At 35.2% G+C, this 22,833-nt stretch overlaps 1 protein-coding gene across 1 annotated transcript in view; it reads right to left on the bottom strand.

Annotated features, from left to right (window-relative positions):
* LOC133180933 (erythroid differentiation-related factor 1-like) overlaps positions 1-22,833 on the bottom strand; it is a 70,337-nt gene that overhangs the window by 24,595 nt on the left and 22,909 nt on the right. Inside the window, exons 12-16 of the mRNA XM_061315397.1 lie at positions 21,477-21,602; positions 20,457-20,645; positions 17,280-17,616; positions 16,461-16,661; positions 13,855-14,070 (exon numbers count right to left, since the gene is read on the bottom strand). Coding sequence (XP_061171381.1) covers positions 13,855-14,070; positions 16,461-16,661; positions 17,280-17,616; positions 20,457-20,645; positions 21,477-21,602 — 1,069 coding nt within the window. The remainder of the gene's footprint in view (positions 1-13,854; positions 14,071-16,460; positions 16,662-17,279; positions 17,617-20,456; positions 20,646-21,476; positions 21,603-22,833) is intronic.

Here is a 22,833-nt window from a genome sequence, read left to right as displayed (position 1 = left end):
ACAAGTTAAGTCTATATAATTTGTATTGGTTATTTCAATCATTGCGCATGCGCACACGTGTATGTATGTGCATTCTGACCATATCATCTTGTCTACACTTTTAATATATCCTGATATCCTGAGTATCAAAGCATTTCATCAAAAGATATGAAAGTTATAGCTATATCAAGTATATCTGTCATTTTACTCATTGCACGCGCGCGCACGTACACGCACGTGCATGCATGTGTGCGCTGATCAAGTCTTCTTGTGTACACCTCTAATATATATTTATATTCTGAGTTTCAATGCAATTCATCAAAAAATGTACAAGTTAAGTCTATATCAATTGTATTGGTTATTTCAATCAATGCGCATGCGCGCACGTGCATGCATGCGCATTCTGACCATGTCATCTTGTCTACACTATTAATATATCCTTATATTCTGAGTATCAAAGCATTTCATGAAAAAATATAAAAGTTACAGCTATATCAAGTATATTGGTCATTTTACGCTTTGCACGCGCACGCACGTGCATGCGCATGCGCGCAAAATGACCTTCGTTCCGCAAATCTACATAACATTCCTATTAACCCTAAAAAGGTTTCACCTCAATCGGATGTGTAGTTTCGGAGATCACTCACGGACAAAAAAGTACCCAGGAAGAAAAATAATAATAATAATAATAACTAGACTCTTGTTGCCATGGCAACAAAAAAGTCTTCCGTTCTTCTAAATCTGTAAGAATTTGCTTTTTTTCTGTGTAAAAAACATACATATCATATTTACTGTGAAAGAAAAAAATAACTGGAAAAAAGTCCTTTCAGTACTTAAGGTACTTTGATTTTCATTATCAATCTTGTATAATACATTTGGCACCTATAAGAGATAAACGTATATCATTAGCAATTTAAAAAAAAATTGTTTGCAATCATTTCTAAGACAAACAAACAGACGAACGAACACCGTACTATCATAAGCTTCATTGTGTGTATATTTTGGCATAATTGTGATGGTGTTATAAAAAAGTTAGTATCACACTAAACGTAAAGTCACTGAGTTTTGTAAAGTTATAATATCAAGATTTGACAGCATACCTATAAGACAGATTATTCAATTACAGTAATTCTTCAGCAATCGATTGATTGATTGATTGATTATACGTATGTTGTTTAATGTCCCTCTCCAGAATTTTTCACTCACATGGAGACGCCACCACTCGCCGGTGGAGACTGCAAATTTTTGTCCTATACTTATCGCAATTGAGCAGTGGGGAATCTTTTTTATGCCAGCACCTTCTGCGAAAAGGGACCTCGATTTATACGATCTCATCCAAAGGACCGGTTTCCACGTCCCACAATCGAAGTTCATAATACCGAGATATTTTATTTTTTATTTTATTCTATTTTTTCACAAGTTTGTTGCATCAGATTCACTTAAAGATCATACTTCAAGATCATTTCGAACTCAGGCTACTTAATTGCAGTGCATACAGCGTCAAGGGATTTTGATTGACAGGTCAACACACCTGCACTTCGTGTGTTACTTTTTAAGCTGAAAAATATACAGGATGTGACCATGACTGACTATGAAATCAGAAAACATTTAATAAAGAATGGGTGTGACCGATATAGAACTAATTTTTGGTCTATGTAAATGGATAGGAGGATCGGGATTAATAGGGAATCTCTCTCTCCCTCTCTCTCTCTCTCTCTCTCTCTCTCTCTCTCTCTCTCAGACGAAAATTGAACATTTCATAATGACAAATCTACCATTATAGAATATGAAATTCTGTATACATTTAAATGGTAATTATATTCACATGTTCCAGATTTAAATCTAAAACGAATATATAATTCGAATGCCTAGCTGCACGAACGTCTCCAAATATTAATCAAGACGGGGGGGGGGGGGGAGGCTTCAAAGGAATTAGATAGTTTTATGTTTTATGAATTATAAGGAAAAGTACGGACGTCAGTTGCATGTACATAATTATATACTGTGTTCATTCAGGTATACTTATCCCACATATCAAGAGACCTGTGCAATTTTTTTTATCATGGTTTTTTTTTTTCAAAAGAAACATATACCGTACTATTATTTCACACAGAATCGCGTTTTCACATATTTTTTTTTTAACTCTTTGAGTATTTCACAAGAATCCAAGAATCGTCTTTTCACATCTTTTATAATTCCTTGGGTATATATAGAGTATAAATCATGTGTCATAAATAATTTAACTTTTTATCAAATATACATGTAATAACCAAATCTAATCTATAGATTGATTTTCTTTCTTTTAAGTGGCAGATATCAATTTATTTATAAAGGCTTTAAAAAGTACTGTATTACAATTTTCTATCGCTCAATTCCTTTTTGAGTGTATGTAATATTTTTTAATATTGAAAATAAAACTTGGAAATCGGGATAATTTCGCATTCAAATCATAGAGAATGATAAATCGTCTACATTATAAAGGCTTATAGCTATCGTATTCTGAACTTACTATACGAGATAGATAAAATTGCATGCCTGTCCATCACTATAAATGTATATTCAGTGCTTATAATATATTTACTTGAATTAGGTACCTAGCATATATATTAATTTTTTTTTTTAGATATATTCATGTGTAAATCAATTAACTGTCAATACAGACTTATACACTGGCAACTTTAAACTATACATGCACTGGAAGCGGTAACCAACGTACTCTTACATTTAGAAGAGTGCATATGGAACGTCTAAATATTTTTGATATGGAGAGTGTATATGTCTCTGACGTCATCGATACTATTTCCGCCTTTATCTCGAAAGTTCCATTCTCACTTACAAGTCAGAGTTATCTTTCTTTGCCCATTGTATACACACTAGGTAAATGGGGAAAATGACGGTACCGAAAATCTACAAAATGTGGAATCTGATTTCAAAACAAATTATATATTTAGTATTTGTAGAAGAACCTCTGTTATACATAATAATATCTTGAAAAAATATTAAAAAACAAAAAAGTTGAAAATTGACCAAACACAAGTTCACTTCCGGTTCGGACAGGAAGTACCGGAAACACACGAAAACAACTTCGAAACAAAGAGAATGTCATGATCTAATACTCCTGTAAATTTCACATCTTTACCTCAAACCGTTTCCGAGAAAAATTCCGGACAAAAGTCCATTTAAAAATTGGAAATTCGGCCGTAACTTCGGACCGGAAGTGAATTTTTCAAAAAACGGAATTTTATATAAACTTCATATATCAGCCTACTATCATGTGAAAAATTGTGAAAATCTATCCAACCATCTCTGAGTAATCACGCTCACAAAATTTGGGAGGAATAATAATAATAATAACTAGACTCTTGTTGCCATGGCAACAAAAAAGTCTTCCGTTCGTCTAAATCTGTAAGAATTTGCTTTTTTCTGTGTAAAAAACATACATATCATATTTACTGTGAAAGAAAAGAATAACTGGAAAAAAGTCCTTTCAGTACTTAAGGTACTTTGATTTTCATTATCAATCTTGTATAATACATTTGGCACCTATAAGAGATATAGGTATATCATTAGCAATTTAAAAAAAAATTGTTTGCAATCATTTCTAAGACAAACAAACAGACGAACGAACACCGTACTATCATGTATGTTTTGGCATAATTGTGTATGGTGTTATAAAAAAATATAATGAATTAAGTTAGTATCACATTAAACGTAAAGTCACTGAGTTTTGTAAAGTTGTAATATCAAGATTTGACAGCATACCTATAAGACAGATTATTCAATTACAGTAATTCTTCAGCAATCGATTGATTGATTATACGTATGTTGTTTAACGTCCCTCTCCAGAATTTTTCACTCACATGGAGACGACACCACTCTCCGGTGGAGACTGCAAATTTTTGTCCTATACTTTGGCACTTATCGCAATTGAGCAGAGGGGAATCTTTTTTATGCCAGCACCTTCTGCGACAAGGGACCTCGATTTATACGATCTCATCCAAAGGACCGGTCTCCACGTCCCACAATCGAAGTTCATAATACCGAGATATTTTATTTTTTATTTTATTCTATTTTTTCACAAGTTTGTTGCATCAGATTTACTTAAAGATCATACTTCAAGATCATTTCAAACTCAGGCTACTTAATTGCAGTGCATACAGCGTCAAGGGATTTTGATTGACAGGTCAACACACCTGCACTTCGTGTGATACTTTTTAAGCTGAAAAATATACAGGATGTGACCATGACTGACTATGAAATCAGAAAACATTTAATAAAGAATGGGTGTGACCGATATAGAACTAATTTTTGGTCTATGTAAATGGATAGGAGGATCGGGATTAAGAGGGAATCTCTCTCTCCTCTCTCTCTCTCTCTCTCTCTCTCTCTCTCTCTCTCTCAGACGTAAATTGAACATTTCATAATGACAAATCTACCATTATAGAATATGAAATTCTGTATACATGTAAATGGTAATTATATTCACATGTTCCAGATTTAAATCTAAAACGAATATATAATTCAAATGCCTAGCTGCACGAATGTCTCCAAATATTAATCAAGACGCGGGGGGGGGAGGCTTCAAAGGAATTAGATAGTTTTATGTTTTATGAATTATAAGGAAAGGTACGGACATCAGTTGCATGTACATAATTATATATCATTGCATAAAATTGTGTTCATTCAGGTATACTTATCCCACATATCAAGAGACCTGTGCAATTTTTTTTATCATGGTTTTTTTTTCAAAAGAAACATATAGCATAGCATTATTTCACACAGAATCGCGTTTTCACATATTTTTTTTAACTCTTTGAGTATTTCACAAGAATCCAAGAATCGTCTTTTCACATCTTTTATAATTTCTTGGGTATATAGAGTATAGATCATGTGTCATAAATAATTTAACTTTTTTATCAAATATACATGTAATAACCAAATCTAATCTATAGATTGATTTTCTTTCTTTTAAGTGGCAGATATCAAATTATTTATAAAGGCTTAAAGCCTTTAAAACAGTACTGTATTACTGTAACAATTTTCTATCGCTCAATTCCTTTTTGAGTGTATGTAATATTTTTTAATATCGAAAATAAAACTCGGAAATCGGGATAATTTCGCATTCAAATCATAGAGAATGATAATTCGTCTACATTATAGAAGGCTTATAACTATCGTATTCTGAACTTACTATACGAGATAGATAAAATTGCATGCCTGTCCATCACTATAAATGTATATTCAGTGCTTATAATATATTTACTTGAATTAGGTACCTAGCATATATATTAATTTTTTTTTAGATATATTCATGTGTAAATCAATTAACTGTCAATACAAACTTACACTACACTGGCAACTTTAAACTATACATGCACTGGAAGCGGTAACCAACGTACTCTTACATTTAGAAGAGTGCATATGGAACGTCTAAATATTTTTGATATGGAGAGTGTATATGTCTCTGACGTCATAGATACTATTTCCGCCTTTATCTCGAAAGTTCTATTCTCACTTACAAGTCAGAGTTATCTTTCTTTGCCCATTGTATACACACTAGGTAAATGGGGAAAATGACGGTACCTAATATCTAGAAAATGCGAAATCCAATTTTCAAACAAATTATATGTTTAGTATTTGTAGAATAACCTCTGTTATACATAATAATATCTTGAAAAAATATTAAAAAACAAAAAAGTTGAAAATTGACCAAACACAAGTTCACTTCCGGTTCGGGCAGGAAGTACCGGAAACACACAAAAACAACTTCGAAACAAAGAGAATGTCATGATCTAATACTCTTGTAAATTTCACATCTTTACCTCAAACCGTTTCCGAGAAAAATTCCGGACAAAAGTCCATTTAAAAATTGGAAATTCGGCCGTAACTTCGGACCGGAAGTGAATTTTTCAAAAAACGGAATTTTATATAAACTTCATATATCAGCCTACTATCATGTGAAAAATTGTGAAAATCTATCCAACCGTCTCTGAGTAATCGAGCTCACAAAATTTGGAGGAATAATAATAATAATAATAAAAAGAAACAATACAATCACTATAAGTCTTCCGTTGTGAACGGAAGACTTAATAAAAAGAAACAATACAATCACCATAAGTCTTCCGTTGTGAACGGAAGACTTAATAAGAAACAGAGTAAAAACAATATGTTCCCAAACTTCGTTTGGGGAACATAAAAAAGCCTGCAAAATGTCAGATTTTCCAGGCATGTCAATTATCAAAATCTTTAAAAAAGCCTGGAAAATGCCAGATATTTTGAACTAGAGGTATATTTGAGATGCATCTATTATTTATACCTAACAGATTTACTAAAAAAATTATCATTAAACAATAAGCCTACATGTTTCACAAATATTTTCAGTATTTTAATTGATTCGTGTAAATGAGTAAATGCACACTTGTTTGAAAATTTTGTTTAATTTTTTCTCCATCTCTTGTAGGTTTTGAAGTTTTAATGTGATGCTAAATGTAGAATGAATTTCAGTAAGCCAACATGTAAATACCAAAAATGGTGTGTGCCAACTAAATTGATTACACGCATAAGCGCATTATGAAAAATGTTTTGGCACACTCCATAGTATTTATGAGATTATATCTTTCAAAAAATAATTATACAAAGCTTATATTTACATTCTTTAACTCCCTACCTTGTCTGTAAATGTGATTTAGATTTCAAAATCCTTGTATTATTCTTAAAGTAAGTTACAATTAATGGAAGAGCCATTGCAATAGCTACTACCAACATACTGTTCAATGTAAGTGTGAAATTTGATTTTTGCTTATGAAGTTGCACTTGCACAGCTTTCAACATTTGTGATGTCAAAATAAAGTACTTTAAACTCTCGGTCCATGTTATGGTGTTTGAAAGACTTAGCTTTCCACAGACTTTATAAGCAAAATACATGTGGAATGTAAATATTGTAACAATTATAACAGATATGGTATAGCATGAACTTTAATTTGACATGATTTTATTACTAATTGAAGATTGTCTCAACATGACTTTAAATAATACATGTAACATGAAATTACTTATTAGATAATTTGAATGATTCTTTAGTGAATACATAAATGCTATTGTTTTAAGGAACAAGTTATTTAAAGTTTATGTTTTGCAATTCTGAGACTATCTGGCATCAATTTTGCCTCAGCCTAACATGTAAGAAGCATTACCAATATTCCACTACAAAACTTGTAACAAGAGGCCCATGGCAAATAATGCTCACCTGAATCGTCTTGGCAATGCTGCTTTTCATCAGATGATTTAGAAAAAATTTCCCCCCAATTTTATTCTGATGAAAAATTCTTACCCCATATTATGTCCATATCCAAATCCTAAGGGATCAAGCCATAACCTTACTTCAATCATTTACACATCATGGAGATGCTTCAATATCATTATGACTAACATGACATTGCTGTTTTGTTTGAAAATAAGCAAGCATTCAGTAAAAATTTCTCCTTGATTTTAGCCCTATTCTAATTTGAATCTTCACTATGTTAGGAAGCTTTCATTCTTTTTGCCCTAGTGATTCATATTAAGAAGAATTTTAAATGACCCTCACCAATTTTCACTAATTCCTAATTAGTCTTGAACAAGGATGTGGTGCTTTATTTGAGGAAACTGAACCCCTCTTCTTCAAGGATGATTTATGACAAAATTGGTTGAAATTGGCTTTGTGGTTCCTGAGAAGAAGTTGGAAAGAAGAAATTAGAAAAAGGATAACAGATAGACAGAGATGGATTGCCAGATGAAATGTGATTAGAAAATCTCGCTTGATCTTTCAGCTCAGGTAAGCTAAAAGAAAATATGTACCATTTCAGAGCTGGAAACAAATGCTATTAAATACATATCAGTATTCAAGCAAGTTTGGCAATTTAGAACTAAAGATATTTACCAAACAACTTTTAGTAAATTTATATAAAATTAATCACTGGCTCTATCACAAAATATACAATGTAAATTCATGTACATGAAGAATCAAACATATGTAATCAGAGATTACAGAGCTCACTTCAACCAATGTTGTCTTAAAGTAAGGGAAAGTCCCACATTAAACTAATAATCTAGTAGTGTGAATCCCTAGATGCAACATTTATGCAATTTTGGTCTGATAGGGCTTGCAGTAACTTGGGAATGGAATTATCTAAAATCTTATCTAGTCACTCATCCAGAAAATGTTAGTCAAATTCAGCATCTGAAACAAATTTGAGAGTGCATCATCAATGCAAGTTTGGTTCAAATAGGCCTTTGAGTTACTTGGAAATGAGATCTGCTCCAAAAACTTTAACCTGGTCACTTATCCGGAAAATGTAGGTCAGATCCAGCATCCAAAGCAAGTCCAGTAGTGTGCATTCTTAGATGTATCATCCATGCAAGTTTGGTCAATATAGGGCTTATAATTACCTGGAAATGAGATCTGCTCCAAAAACTTTACCCTGGTCACTCAGCCAGAAAATATAGGTCACATCCAGCATCCCAAACAAGTCCAGTAGTGTGCATCCTTAGTTGTATCACCCATGCAAGTTTGGTCAATATAGGGCCTTTAGTTACTTGGAAATGAGACCTCCTCCAAAAACTTTAACCTGCTCCAAAAACTTTTACCTGCTCCAAAAACATTAATCTTGCATTCTTTAGCTGAAATTGCAGCATCTGAAACCTTGACTGGTACAATGAAACACACTAGAAGCATCCTCAATGCATTTTTGATTAAGATAGGATACAGAATTACTTGAAAAGAAAACGGCTCCAAAAACTTTAACCTGGGACGCCGTTGCCGAAGTCGAGGGTATTACATAAGCTCCCCCAACTTCATTGAGGTGAGCTAAAAATGAGAAAAGTTCACAGACATTTGGATGGATTCTGACAAATCAGTATAAAGTTCTTCACAGACATTTGGATGGATTCTGACAAATCAGTATAAAGTTCAATTTGAGTCCTTTATTTAATAAAGTAATCATGTGTCTAGAATCTATACAACTAAACACAAGCCAATTAATCAAATATGTAGATAAATACTAGAATAACATGTTTACTCTAAAATAAAGATACATGTATAACATCACATCATACAGTGATGTGTTTTGATTTTGCATCATGCAAAACAAAGCTGACAAAACATATGCCAAATGGAAGTATTAAAATTAGACAGGAATAGAGCAATGAATCTAAACTATAAAACATAGGTAATCAAAGACTACGAAGCTCACCTGGATGAAGGTTAACTATCAGTAAGGCAAATTTCACATAATATTTTTTCTAGTTAGTGTTCATCCCAAGATCAATATCCATACAAGTTTGGTTTAAGAAGGACTTATAGTTACTTGGAAAGTAATCCGCATAGAGACCTGCTCAAAAAAACTTTTAACCAGTTTACTAATCAAGACAATTTTGGTCAGTTCCAACATCCAAAATAAGTCTGGATGTTTTCATTCTTAGATGCACCATCCATGCAAGTTTAATCATAACATGCCATAATATTATATAGCTACTCCAAAAACATTACCCTGGTCACTCATCTGGAAAATGTAGGTCAGATTCAGAATCCAAAACAAGTCTGAAAGTGTCCATCCTAAGATACATCATCCATTCTAATTTGATTAAACAAGAGGCCCATGGGCCACAATGCTCACCTGAGTCAATATGGCCCTGCTGTTCTTCGTCAGCAGATTTCTTCTCCTATATATTCATATATAAAGCTTTGATCGCCTGTTCTAGGCATACCCTACCCCAAGGTGCCATGTTTTGAATGACATTGAATATAAACCTGATGAGGATGCTTCTATCTTCATATAACTAATCATGATTTTGCTGTTCTTTAAAACAGAATTTTAAGTATGTCTAACACCCTACCCTGGGGGGGGGGGGGGGGGGGGGGGTTTCATGATTTGAACAAACTTGAATGTACACTACCTGAGGATGCTTCCATATCAGTATGACTGATCATGGCTTTGTTGTTCTTGAGAATGAAGAAGATTTTTAAAGATATTTCCTGTATATGTTCTTTTGTAAAACTTTAATCCCCCATTATGGCCCCACCCTACTACTGGAGGATGCCTTGAACAAGCTTGAATCTACAATATTTGGGGATGATTCCATATCAATATGACTAATTGTGGCTTTGTTGTTCCCAAGAAGAAGATTTTTAAAGATTTTCCCTATATATTCCTATGTAAAAGTTTGATCCCCCATTGTGGCCCCACCCTACCCCTGAGGTAATGATTTGAACAAACTTGAATCTACACAACCTGAGGATGATTCCATATCAATATGACTAATTGTGGCTTTATTGCTCTTGAGAAGAAGATTTTTAAAGATATTCCCTATATATTCCTATGTAAAACTTTGATCCTCCATCGTGGCCCCACCCTACCCCCGGGGGTCATGATTTGAACAAACTTGAATCTACACTATGTAATGAAGGTTTCACATAAGTATAAAATTTTCTGGCTCAATGGTTCTTGAGAAGAAGATTTTTAAAAGATGACACCAAATTTTCACCAATTCTTAATTATCTCCCCTTGGAAAAGGGCGTGGCCCAGTTTAAAGGTTGCCTGGTTATGAAAGTATTTTTCCTTTAACATATCGTCTAACTTCTATTTTATTTGAAATACATGCTTACTCATACTTTCATGCTTATGTCCCTTATTTTACAAACTGTATTATGTAAAACGTTGATTGCCCATTGTGGCCCCATCCTACCCCCTGGGGTCATGATTTTGATGAACTTCAATCTACACCACCTGAGGATGCTTCCATAAAAATACTACTGATCATGGCTTTGCTGTTCTTAAGAAGATTTTTAAAGATTTTTTTCTATGTACTCCTATGTAAAACTTTGATCGCATATTGTGGCCCCAACCTATCCCTGGGGGTCATGGTTTGAACAAACTTGATTATACACTAGCAGAGGATGCCTCTATATAATATGACCAATCATGGCTTTGCTGTTCTGAGGAGATGTTTCCTATGTATTCCTATGCAAAACTTTCATCATCCATTGTGGCCCCACCCTACTACCCCCAGGGGTCATGATTTGAACAAACTTGAATCTACTCCTGACCCTGGATTCAAGAATTTTACAATTTTGGAATAGGCATCCTTATCTTTCCTTGTCATTACATTGCACTTTGTCTACAAAATCTACAGAGAGAAAGATTTTTAGAAAATTTATGTATTTTTCCCTAAATGATCAAAAGAGCCTATCTTAAAGCCAGAACAGTCCCTGTAGCCATGAATTTCACAGTTTGCTGAATGGCTCAATGCTTATTATACTCATGTCAACAGTTTTATTCTAGTCTTTGAAAATCTTTCTTTGTTTAAAAAATCATTCAAAATTTATCACACTAATTTTGCAAGCACAACAAAAAACATAGGTAATCAAAGATTACGAAGCTCACCTCGACGAATGTTATCTACATGTAAGGCAAATTTCACATCATATTTTTTTTCTAGTTAGGGTACATCCCAAGATCAATATCCATGCAAGTTTGATTTTAATTATAGATCTGCTCAAAAAACTTTTGACCTGTTTAGTAATCAAGAAAATTTTGGTCAGTTCCAACATCCAAAGCAAATCTGGAAGTTTTCATCCTAAGATGCACCATCTATGCAAGTTTAATCATAACAGGCCATAATATTATATAGCTACTCAAAAAAATTACCCTGGTCACTCATCTGGAAAATGTACGTCAGATTCAGAATCCAAGGCAAGTCTGGAAGTATCCATCCCTAGATACATCATCCATGCTAATTTGGTTCAAATATGGCTAAAATTCACTCATGTGGAAAATCTAGGTCAGATCCAGCATTCGAAGCAGGTTGGTTAGTGTACATCCCTAGATGCATCATCCATGAAAGTTTAGTCCAGGTAGGGCTTATAGTTACTTTGGAATGGACCTGCTCCTAAAACTTTAACCTGGTCACTCATCCGGAAAATCTAGGTCAGATCCAGCATCCGAAGCAAGTGTGGTAGTGTCCATCCCTAGATGCATCATCCACGCAAGTTTGGTCCGGGTAGGGCTTATAGTTACTTGGGAATGGACCTGCTCCTAAAACCTTAACCTGGTACACATCTAAAAATCTACATCAGATCCAGCATCCGAAGCAAGTGTGGCCATGTCCATCCCTAGATGCATCATCCATGCAAGTTTGGTCAAGGTAGGGCTTATAGTTACTTTGGAATGGACCTGCTCCTAAAACTTTAACCTGGTCACTCATCTGGAAAATCTAGGTCAGATCCAGCATCCGAAGCAAGTGTGGTAGTGTCCATCCCTAGATGCATCATCCATGCAAGTTTGGTCAAGGTAGGGCTTATAGTTACTTGGGAATGGACCTGCTCCTAAAACTTTAACCTGGTCACTCATCTGGAAAATCTAGGTCAGATCCAGCATCCGAAGCAAGTGTGGTAGTGTCCATCCCTAGATGCATCATCCATGAAAGTTTGGTCCAGGTAGGGCTTATAGTTACTTGGGAATGGACCTGCTCCTAAAACTTTAACCTGGTACACATCTAAAAATCTACATCAGATCCAGCATCCGAAGTAAGTGTGGCCATGTCCATCCCTAGATGCATCATCCATGCAAGTTTGGTCAAGGTAGGGCTTATAGTTACTTGGGAATGGACCTGCTCCTAAAACTTTAACCTGGTCACTCATCTGGAAAATCTAGGTCAGATCCAGCATCCGAAGCAAGTGTGGTAGTGTCCATCCCTAGATGCATCATCCATGCAAGTTTGGTCAAGGTAGGGCTTATAGTTACTTGGGAATGGACCTGCTCCTAAAACTTTAACCTGGTACACATCTAAAAATCTACATCAGATCCAGCATCCGAAGTAAGTGTGGCCATGTCCATCCCTAGATGCATCATCCATGCAAGTTTGGTCAAGGTAGGGCTTATAGTTACTTGGGAATGGACCTGCTCCTAAAACTTTAACCTGGTCACTCATCTGGAAAATCTAGGTCAGATCCAGCATCCGAAGCAAGTGTGGTAGTGTCCATCCCTAGATGCATCATCCATGCAAGTTTGGTCAAGGTAGGGCTTATAGTTACTTGGGAATGGACCTGCTCCTAAAACTTTAACCTGGTACACATCTAAAAATCTACATCAGATCCAGCATCCGAAGTAAGTGTGGCCATGTCCATCCCTAGATGCATCATCCATGCAAGTTTGGTCAAGGTAGGGCTTATAGTTACTTGGGAATGGACCTGCTCCTAAAACTTTAACCTGGTCACTCATCTGGAAAATCTAGGTCAGATCCAGCATCCGAAGCAAGTGTGGTAGTGTCCATCCCTAGATGCATCATCCATGCAAGTTTGGTCCAGGTAGGGCTTATAGTTACTTGGGAATGGACCTGCTCCTAAAACTTTAACCTGGTCACTCATCTGGAAAATCTACATCAGATCCAGCATCCGAAGCAAGTGTGGTAGTGTCCATCCCTAGATGCATCATCCATGCAAGTTTGGTCAAGGTAGGGCTTATAGTTACTTGGGAATGGACCTGCTCCTAAAACTTTAACCTGGTCACTCATCTGGAAAATCTAGGTCAGATCCAGCATCCGAAGCAAGTGTGGTAGTGTCCATCCCTAGATGCATCATCCATGCAAGTTTGGTCCAGGTAGGGCTTATAGTTACTTGGGAATGGGACTTGCTCCTAAAACTTTAACCTGGGACGCCGACGCTAACGCCGACGCCGACACCGACGCCGACGCCGACACCGGGGGTATAGCATAAGCTCATCTCGACTTCGTCGAGGTGAGCTAAAAATACAGCCTAATTTGAATAAATTCCTTATCATGATTGGGGAGCCATTATTCACTTGTAAAACTACTATACAATGTAGAAAAGTTTATACCTACCATCTTTTTGAAGACAGATCTGGGCCTGGTTCATATACCACACACCTAGCTCATTTTTAATGTTGGCAAAGCGTTTCTGTAGGGATATCGCAGTATCAGGTTTGTCATCATTCTCTGATGATTTGAGAACATTCAGAGCTTCCTGGTAACACTTACAGCACTGGTTTAAACAACCTTCAATGTCTCCTATTTTAAGCTCAAACACCCAATCATACTCTGAAAAAATAATATGTAGGTTTTTAGAAAGATAACTTTAAATAAATTTGCAAAGCAAACAAATCATTCCATCCAGTAACATTTCTAATTCATACAGGAAAATTTCTATACAAATAAGAACACACATATTTGGACATTTCAGGATTGTTTTTGATGATTTTTTCTCCATTTACTGCAAAGTATCTCTTTTCTTTGACTCTCTGTCATGTAAGAAATGAGGCTCATACATGTAGGCCTTGACAGTCAACTGACTTTCAGTCAGATATGACCAACTCAGCCCCACCTAGAAGTCTGGATCAATGTGAAATACAGTAAAACACCCTTATAACTAAGTACCAGGGACAGACGATTTTGCTTCATTATAAGCATAATTTGTTATATCTGTTAAGTTTACAACACAGTTTAAAGTTACAGGGATCGATTGAAAATCACTTCACTATAAGTGTCAATTCATTATAAGCGTGTTCACTCTAAGCATGTTTTACTGTATTTACAATTTGTAAATAGACTCTATATTCATAATTACATTGCAATAAGTTTGTTTCTTAGGTGCTCAGGAGTATAGAAGATTTTTCAACATGATTTATTTTCAAAATGGGATCAAGTTAACCAAGACCTTAGTACTGTACAGTGGGGACACAAAATTTCACACAATTTGGTCAAGGGCTCAAAGTCCATTGTCTTTATGTATACAGTTTTTACTAGCTTTAATGTTCAAGAGCACATTGTAAAAGTTTAATGCATTTGCAATAAATGATTAACTTATCACCATCCAGGGTCTAACCCCTAGGCCCATGGGAAAACAATTACATAATTTTTGTCAAAAATAAACTGCTTCTTGTAATTGCCTGCTTAATGTCACCAAAGAGAGAATTTCAAAGTTAAAATGAACAAGGTCACAACAAAGTAGATCAACTCCTTCTAAAAGAACAGTACATCAATCCTGATATAAATTATTACTTGCGTAAAATGCACTCACTAATCCACTCATCCCCCTCCCCCAGACACACTCACAAAAGTACATTACTATATTCCCTCCAACTTCATTGTGAGGGGATAATAATGATCACAGCCTCAACCTGGAGTCTGAACTCATGGGACATAAAATTGAACAAGTTTGGCTGAGGGCTATCTTCTCATTATCATGGTTAGAGGTTGCATACTAGATGTCCAGCAGAAGAGAAGCCTTTCCAATATATATGACCAACTTAGCACCACCTTGGGTCCTCAGTCCTAAATCTTTGACATGAATTTTACAATCAATATCTATGCGATTATTAATTATCACCATATAACAGTTTGCTTGCTGGATGTCCAAGAGAAAGGATGTTTTCAGAGTTATAAGGAATTTTCAATATTTCATTTTTGTTACCTCTACATAAATTTTACAATTTTGGTAAAGGGCTAGCTGTTCATTATAATCATGATAATGCAAAAACCGTGTCTGTTAAATGCTCAGGGCCCTGCGACTTAGGACTAAGTTCAAAATGTTTTTATGCAAATAACTTTCATTTTTACATTATTTTGAAAATGGTTTTAATCTTTTTGAAAAGAATTTAGGAAGATATTTTTATGCTAACAATTTTTAATAGAAACATAGGTATTGTAAGATTTTACAAGCAACTTTTAGTTTTTGGTCTTTAGTCGTAAGTTCTTTTGTAAAACGGGTCCCTGGTGTATAGATGAAGACTTTTAAAGATAAAATAACTTTTCAATTTATATGTATATAATAATGACCAATTGTGCACTATCCTAGGGCCTGAACCCTGGGCCCAGGAGTCATATTTAATTATTTCGGTAAAAGTATAACTGAAAGTTTGCACGTCAAATGCCTGGAGTAGAGAAGAAAACTTTAATAACTGCACAATTTTAATCTTTTTAGCTGTATTTCTCAAGATCCCAGAAAGTAAGTTGTAAGTTGTTCCCCTTCACCCACAGATGCTATATGTACTGTACATATTGTAAAATTGGTTGAAACATTTCAGACAGGAGGCTGAAATTGTTCAAAAGTTTAAAACCAATGAATGAAGATGGACAAAAAATGAGATTGCAATACATCACCTGTATCACTCAGGTGACCTAAAATCTAGCTACAATTATCTTGACTACCTTTCACCTCATTTTATTGAAAAAAATTGGTTGCTTAAAAGAATATTAGATGTGCTTTAAATGTAATGACACAATCCAGATGAGGGTAATATGTTGTGAAATCAGGCTGATAAATAATTGATTTAATATGCCAATTAGATTCCAATTTTCTACCAAACTCAATTTTAGAAAAATTTAGGGCTAATGAGCCCATGTTATGGAACCTATTGTATCTTTCTCATACATGTATTTTAGATCAATTATAGATCCCTACAGGACCCCCCTTTGACAGCCTAACCTACCAAAACTTTCCAGTTCCCTGGACACACTTTCAGATAGACTGATTTCATCCTCAGAGTAGTTAAACATTGCCTCCATCACTGAGTGCAGACTGAGATTCTGGTGAACACAAAGTAGCAGAACATCTCCAGCCAGACCCAGCATCCCACATAACAATTCACTGTTCTCTGTTGCTTTCTCAGGCAGGAGAATTTTCATGGCATCTACAAATTGAAAAAAAAACTCATATCTTACATAGCAGATAATTGCTTCAGTAAAACTTTATGTATATTTATATTCAGTAATAGTAATTATATCATATACAAATATTCATGAAAATGATCTAAATGAAAAATTCAGGATATGTGGTGTCAATTAAGCTTATATAGGGAGGGTAAAAAATTTTACTGAAACGAAAAAAATGAAGTTTGTCAAAATTTGTGAAAATGTACTGCCCATCTGTCTTCAGTTGGTTTTAACATGATTAAGTTCTTCATAACAAATAGGCAAATGTGAGCTACTAGGTACTATAACAATTATGCTGAAAGGAAAGTTCAAGATCACAGAATTCTAGCAGTCTTTAAAAATACTCTCCTTGTGTTTGTACATGAAGCTGTATAGAATTTAGGAAAAGTCAAGGTCATAAGAATGACCAAAATCATAAAAGTCTAATAAAGCTGAAATTCTTTCACCAAATTTGTACCTATTCATGAATTTGGATGACTTTGGATGAAATTATCTTCAACTGCTTCTTTGAAAAATGAACTAAATGTTAAATGGCCAAACAAAAAGAAGGACAGATGGTGGTCATTGCAAACACACTCTGAATAGAATACACTAACCAAAACACTGAAGTGAAATTTTCAGGAGACGTAGACTTTTTCCAGCCTGGTATTCTACTGCAGCTCCTCTGGCCAGTGTGTACAATGCTACGGCGGCTTTCTTCAGCAGGAGGACCTTGAGGGTGCGATGCCAGGTGAGGGAACTCTCTGTTTCCACCACGGACTGATCCCTGTCATGTAGGGGAGGCTCTGTGTCGTTATGGGGTGGAGCTGATTTCTGGAGGGGTTCGTAGTGCAGAGGAATTGCTGTATCTTTGTTACAGGTCATTTGTTCCTCCACTATGTTTTTGTTTTTTCGTATCTGTATGGTGAAGTCTTTATCTAGACACAGTAATCCCTGAAATATATTTGAATACAATACACATTACCGTAGATACTCGCCTATAAGTCGGTCCGCCTATAAGTCGGTTGTATTTCTTAAGTTTAAATTTGAGGGATTGACCTGCTTAAATACCAATCTTTTTATAACTCGTGTATAAGTCAGATATAGAGTTTTGGACCAAAGTTTAACTCCCAAAAATCCAGTCCAAAACATAAAAAATGTTGGTACCCAAAGAAAGGTCTTGTCTCGAGGAATATACCTGTGAAATTTGAAAGCCCTAGCTGCAACTGTTCAAAAGTTATGGCGAAGGTTAAATTTTTTTGAAAAGTAAGTAAAACGTCAAGGTCAAGGTCAAAGTTGTTGGTATCCAAAGGAAGGTCTTGTCACATGGATTACATATGTGAAGTATGAAAGCCCTAGCACCAACCATTCAAAAGTTTTTGCCGAGGTTAAAGTTTTTCAAAAGTAGGTCAAACTCCTATGTCAAGATCAAAGGGTCAAAGTGGTAGGTATCCAAAAAAGATCTTGTCACAAGGATTACATATGTGAAGTATGAAAGCCCTAGATCCAACCATTCAAAAGTTATGGCCAAGGTTAAAGTTTTTCAAAAGTAGGTCAAACTCCAAGGTCAATGTCAAAGGGTCAAAGAGGTTGATATACAGAGGAATGTCTTGTCACAAGGAATACACTTGTGAAGTTTGAAACCCCAAGCACCAACCATTCAAAAGTTATGGCCAAGGTTAAAGTTTTTCAAAAGTACGTCAAACTCCAAGGTCAAGGTCAAAAGGTCAAAGTTGTTGGTATCCAAAGGAAGGCCTTGTCACAAAGAATACACATGTGAAGTTTGAAACCCCAAGCACCAACTTTTCAGAAGTTATGGTGAAGGTTAAAGTCTCATAAAATTTTGCAAAAGTGGGTCAAACTCCAAGGTCAAGGTCAAAAGGTCATGTTACCCAAAGAAAGGTCTTGTCACAAGGAATACACATGTGAAATATGAAAGTCATAGCTCCAACCAATCAAAAGTTATGGGCAAGGTAAAAGTTGACAACAGACAGACAGACAAACAGACAAACAGATAAACAGACAAACAGACAGACAGGACAAAAACAATATACCCCCGGGATCTTTCGATCCGGGGGCATAAAAAAAGAATCTATATATACACTAAGAAAAAACACAGAGCAACACTCTGCAGCCTCTATAATAAAGGCCCTTACTAGACCTGATTTTCCTTGAACATTTTATCTCATTAATCAAATTCATAAAAAACAAATGGGGAAAAAAACACAATTTTATTATAACTCAGATCATGGTTAATATATTGTTTTAATTTTATATATTTTATGTACAGTCTGTTTATTGCAGACAGCCCAACAAAATGCAGTGATATAATTAAAGAATGTTTTGAAGTTTTGAAGTTTTGTGTGATCAAGGTATTGGTATTATTGTCACATATGCATATTTCATGAAGCGCACTAGCACTTCATGTAAATACACATGCAAGTCTGTGTGATTTATACACCAATAATTCACACTAAACTTAAAAATATTTCCTAGATTTACATTTTATAAAATGTTAAAAAAGCACCAAAAATATATTTGAATTTCTTGCTGCCCTATATCGTTATATTTTTACAAACATCTCTCTAGCCTCATTGTAACGTCATTTAGCGCGAGTTTCTCCATGTATATTTCAACCTGAAAATGGCATTTACATCAATTTCATGGTTGGTTAAGTGGAAAAACACAGCAAATGTAAATATTTCAGTGTGTAAATAATGTCCTAAAAATTAGTATGAAAAACGTCAGTCAACATTAGACTTCATGATAGATTGTACCTGCTGACAAGGTCATTGTATCGACCATAGAACTTGCAAAACGCTGACTTTAAACGAAACTGTTGATATCCTTGTTTCATCAACTTTTTGTCAATAGTTTGCCTCATTTAAAAATTTGTTCATACATAGAACATGCTCTTGTGCATTAAATCAACTGGGAGACAAACTCCACATGCTAAATAAGTAAGGGAAGTTGACGATAGAAAAATTGAAGTCATCACATTTTTCATAAAGTTTTGTTGTTAGGTTACCATTAACATCATTTTCTAGTAAAATATCCAAATGTGCTCAGGGATAAAAAACGCAACTTGTTGGATAAAAATCATATCTAACCACAAACCATGGGAGATCCTATATTTAATAAGACACATTCAAGATTTTTATCTTAGCATTCACTTTCTCACTCCTTCATTCACTATATGAATTGATTAATCATTGATTCATACAGACTGCATATTTCAAATCTTAAAATAAAGTAAATTATTACACCTTTATGATTTTTTTCTATATAAAAATATAATAAATAAATCTGCTATTTTTTTCTAAACAGCCACAACCGTCAAATAGTTTTTTGTGCTATTTGCCCAAAGTGAAACAGTCATAGAACTAGTCATCGCAATAGTCATCGCAGCATTCCATTTTCCCTGTGAATCTTCTCCAAAATCTTCTGGTTTAATCTGGATTGTGACATATTAAAGTAGAGTCTGCTTCAGTGTAATAAAACACCTATTTACTGACTATTTGGACAATAAGCAAGTTTATTGTCTCTTTCCACTGCAACTCAACAACCTCAGCTGTGTCTCAGGACTCAGGAAATATTTGCTGTCTTAGGAGACAATGAACTTGTTTTGTTCTCTTAGCCAATAATTACACTGTAGGTATATACCACATCCTTCACTCACCATCACTTGGTCACCATTCAGACTACTGACAGAGCACAAAATCAGCTAGACTTTATACTGCAATGCTAATGACCTGTCAACTAGCAATATAAATAGACATTGAGTTAAAACTTACCCTTGCGGTATGTTTAACAGCATCCAGACACCTCTCTGTGACATCAGCCACCACCTGTGAACTCTTGACCTCAGTCACCACTGGCGTGCTCTTAGTCGGGCTTGCCTGTTTTCTGTAGCTATTCTGATCACACAGTGATTTTAATGTTACCGATGTAAACTGTTCATCTTCTATGTCGGAATTATCTGACTGTAAAATGAGATAAATGATTACCAGTATTACAGCTGATTTGAAAAATAATATGGTCAACTAAGTCCCAGCCTAGGACCTAAGCCCATGGATCACAAATTTCATGATTTGGCAAAGGAACCTAGCTGCAGCTTTCACATATATACTGGTAGTTGGCCTTCTATGTCCAGGAATAAATAAGACTTACAAATATACATTGTATAATATTTTTTCAAAATATAAATCTACTTTTCCCCACCCCGGGGTCTAAACCCAAGAATTTCACAATTATGGTAGTGGATTAGCTGCCTACTGTAATAAATACCATTCAGTTTGCCTGGAATGCTTGATACTCCTGAGTAAAGATTTTCAAAGATGACCAAATTAGCATTATAATTAACCACAGAACCCAAACCCTGGTCCCAAGGGACAAGTGAATTCCAAATCTGGTTGCTTCCTCAATAACCTAACATGTTATACATGTACATGTAGTACAGTAGAACATGTTTATTTACCCTTAATCTCCTATTTAAAATGTAGTTTCAACCCTAGTTCTTGTTCATAGCATTGTTTCTTTCCTAAATTCGTGTTCAGAATGTAGTGTCCTATTTACCTGCTCAGAATGTGGTGTCCTCCTATTTACCTGTTCAGAATGTGGTGTCCTCCTATTTACCTGTTCAAAATGTTGTGTTCTCCTATTTATCTGTTCAGAATGTTGTGTCCTCCTATTTACCTGTTCAGTATGTAGTGTCCTCCTATTTACCTGTTCAGAATGTTGTGTCCTCCTATTTACCTGTTCAGAATGTGGTGTCCTATTTACCTGTTCAGACTGTGTTTTTCACCCCAGCCTACCTGTTTAGAATGGGAATTAGTTTCCTCTCCATCAGAGTCTTTCTCAGTGGTGTCTTTCCAGCCATCTTCTATAATGGCATCTGGCACTACCACATCAGAAAGAAGGTAGTGGGCTGATGTACATATCTACAAACAGAATTGATTCAATGAGAAAACTTTCAATGTATAATGGGCATTCAATAACTTTAAATTTGTGTTTTGTCCATTTAAGGAACATTTTTAGCATTCAGATTTCCACAATTTTAATTTTTGCAAAGGTTCAGGCACAAAATCCTGCAGATATTGGACATGGCCAAAATTCTTGATTATAAAATGTATAAAACTGAGTAGGGCCATCTTTAAAAATTATTTGGTTGCCCTCTCCCAACCGACTGACTAAAAACGGCCTGACTCAAAACTTGTTTTTTGACTTCCAGGAAACAATTATTTTTTTTATTCATTAATAACTATTTTAACTTCACACTCGCAGGTGTTTTTGAATAAATTTTTTTTTTCCATACCTACCTACCCAATTTTTTTTATCCTCAGTCGGGAGAGGGCAAGCAAACATATTTTTTTAAGATGGCCTAACTGAAATAAATTTATAATCAGCATAAATTTGATCTAGTCACTAAATCTTGCATATGGTCTCTATATTTTAGACTATTAAGTTTATTCTTATTTCTATTCATTAAAGTTAAACAACCCTGCAAGGAATTTCATTACCCACTTTCTCCTAATTTTACCCTGAATTTACAAAAGATGATATGGGAGGATTGCAAAGTATAAATTTAAATTTCTAGTTGATAAATGAAAACTACATGTAGCTCTTTATCGCCTTCTATTTAAAGTGAAGAACTGGGGCAGAAGCAAGTTCCTGAAAATCATATACCAGTTTTTAAACTAAGAGTCAACAATGAGTTAAGTTAGAGCCTTCTCCAAGATAAAAAGCTAACAGAGCTGACATTTATACCCAGTTTCTCTCCGATGAAAGTCATTGACTCCCCCTGGATGGACCACAAGTCCATAGCAGGTTAAAGTAAGTCCCAGCCTAAGCCAGTGCCCATAGCAGGTTACAGTAAGTCCCAGCCTAAGCCAGTGCCCATAGCAGGTTACAGCAAGTCCCAGCCTAAGCCAGTGCCCATAGTTACAGTAAGTCCCAGCCTAAGACAGTGCCCATACACGTAGCAGCTGGGTGGACTGAGACAATGCAGATAAAGTGCCTTGTCTAAGGACACAATGCACACCAAGTGCCCAGAGTGGGATTTTCAGCACCTCCTTCTATTTTCAATTACAAACAAGATTGTTTGTGACACACAGATATCCCCCATATGGCAGCTTGTGATGAAGGATAAAGTTTCTCAAATGCAAGTCAAAC

Source organism: Saccostrea echinata, unplaced genomic scaffold (assembly GCF_033153115.1).
Source record: "Saccostrea echinata isolate AGI-Se365-2 ecotype Australia unplaced genomic scaffold, CSIRO_AGI_Sech_v1 ptg000008l, whole genome shotgun sequence".
NCBI classification, from domain to species: domain Eukaryota; kingdom Metazoa; phylum Mollusca; class Bivalvia; order Ostreida; family Ostreidae; genus Saccostrea; species Saccostrea echinata.
The sequence above is the reverse complement of the archived record's forward strand: the minus strand, read 5'-3'. Positions and strand labels throughout refer to the sequence as shown.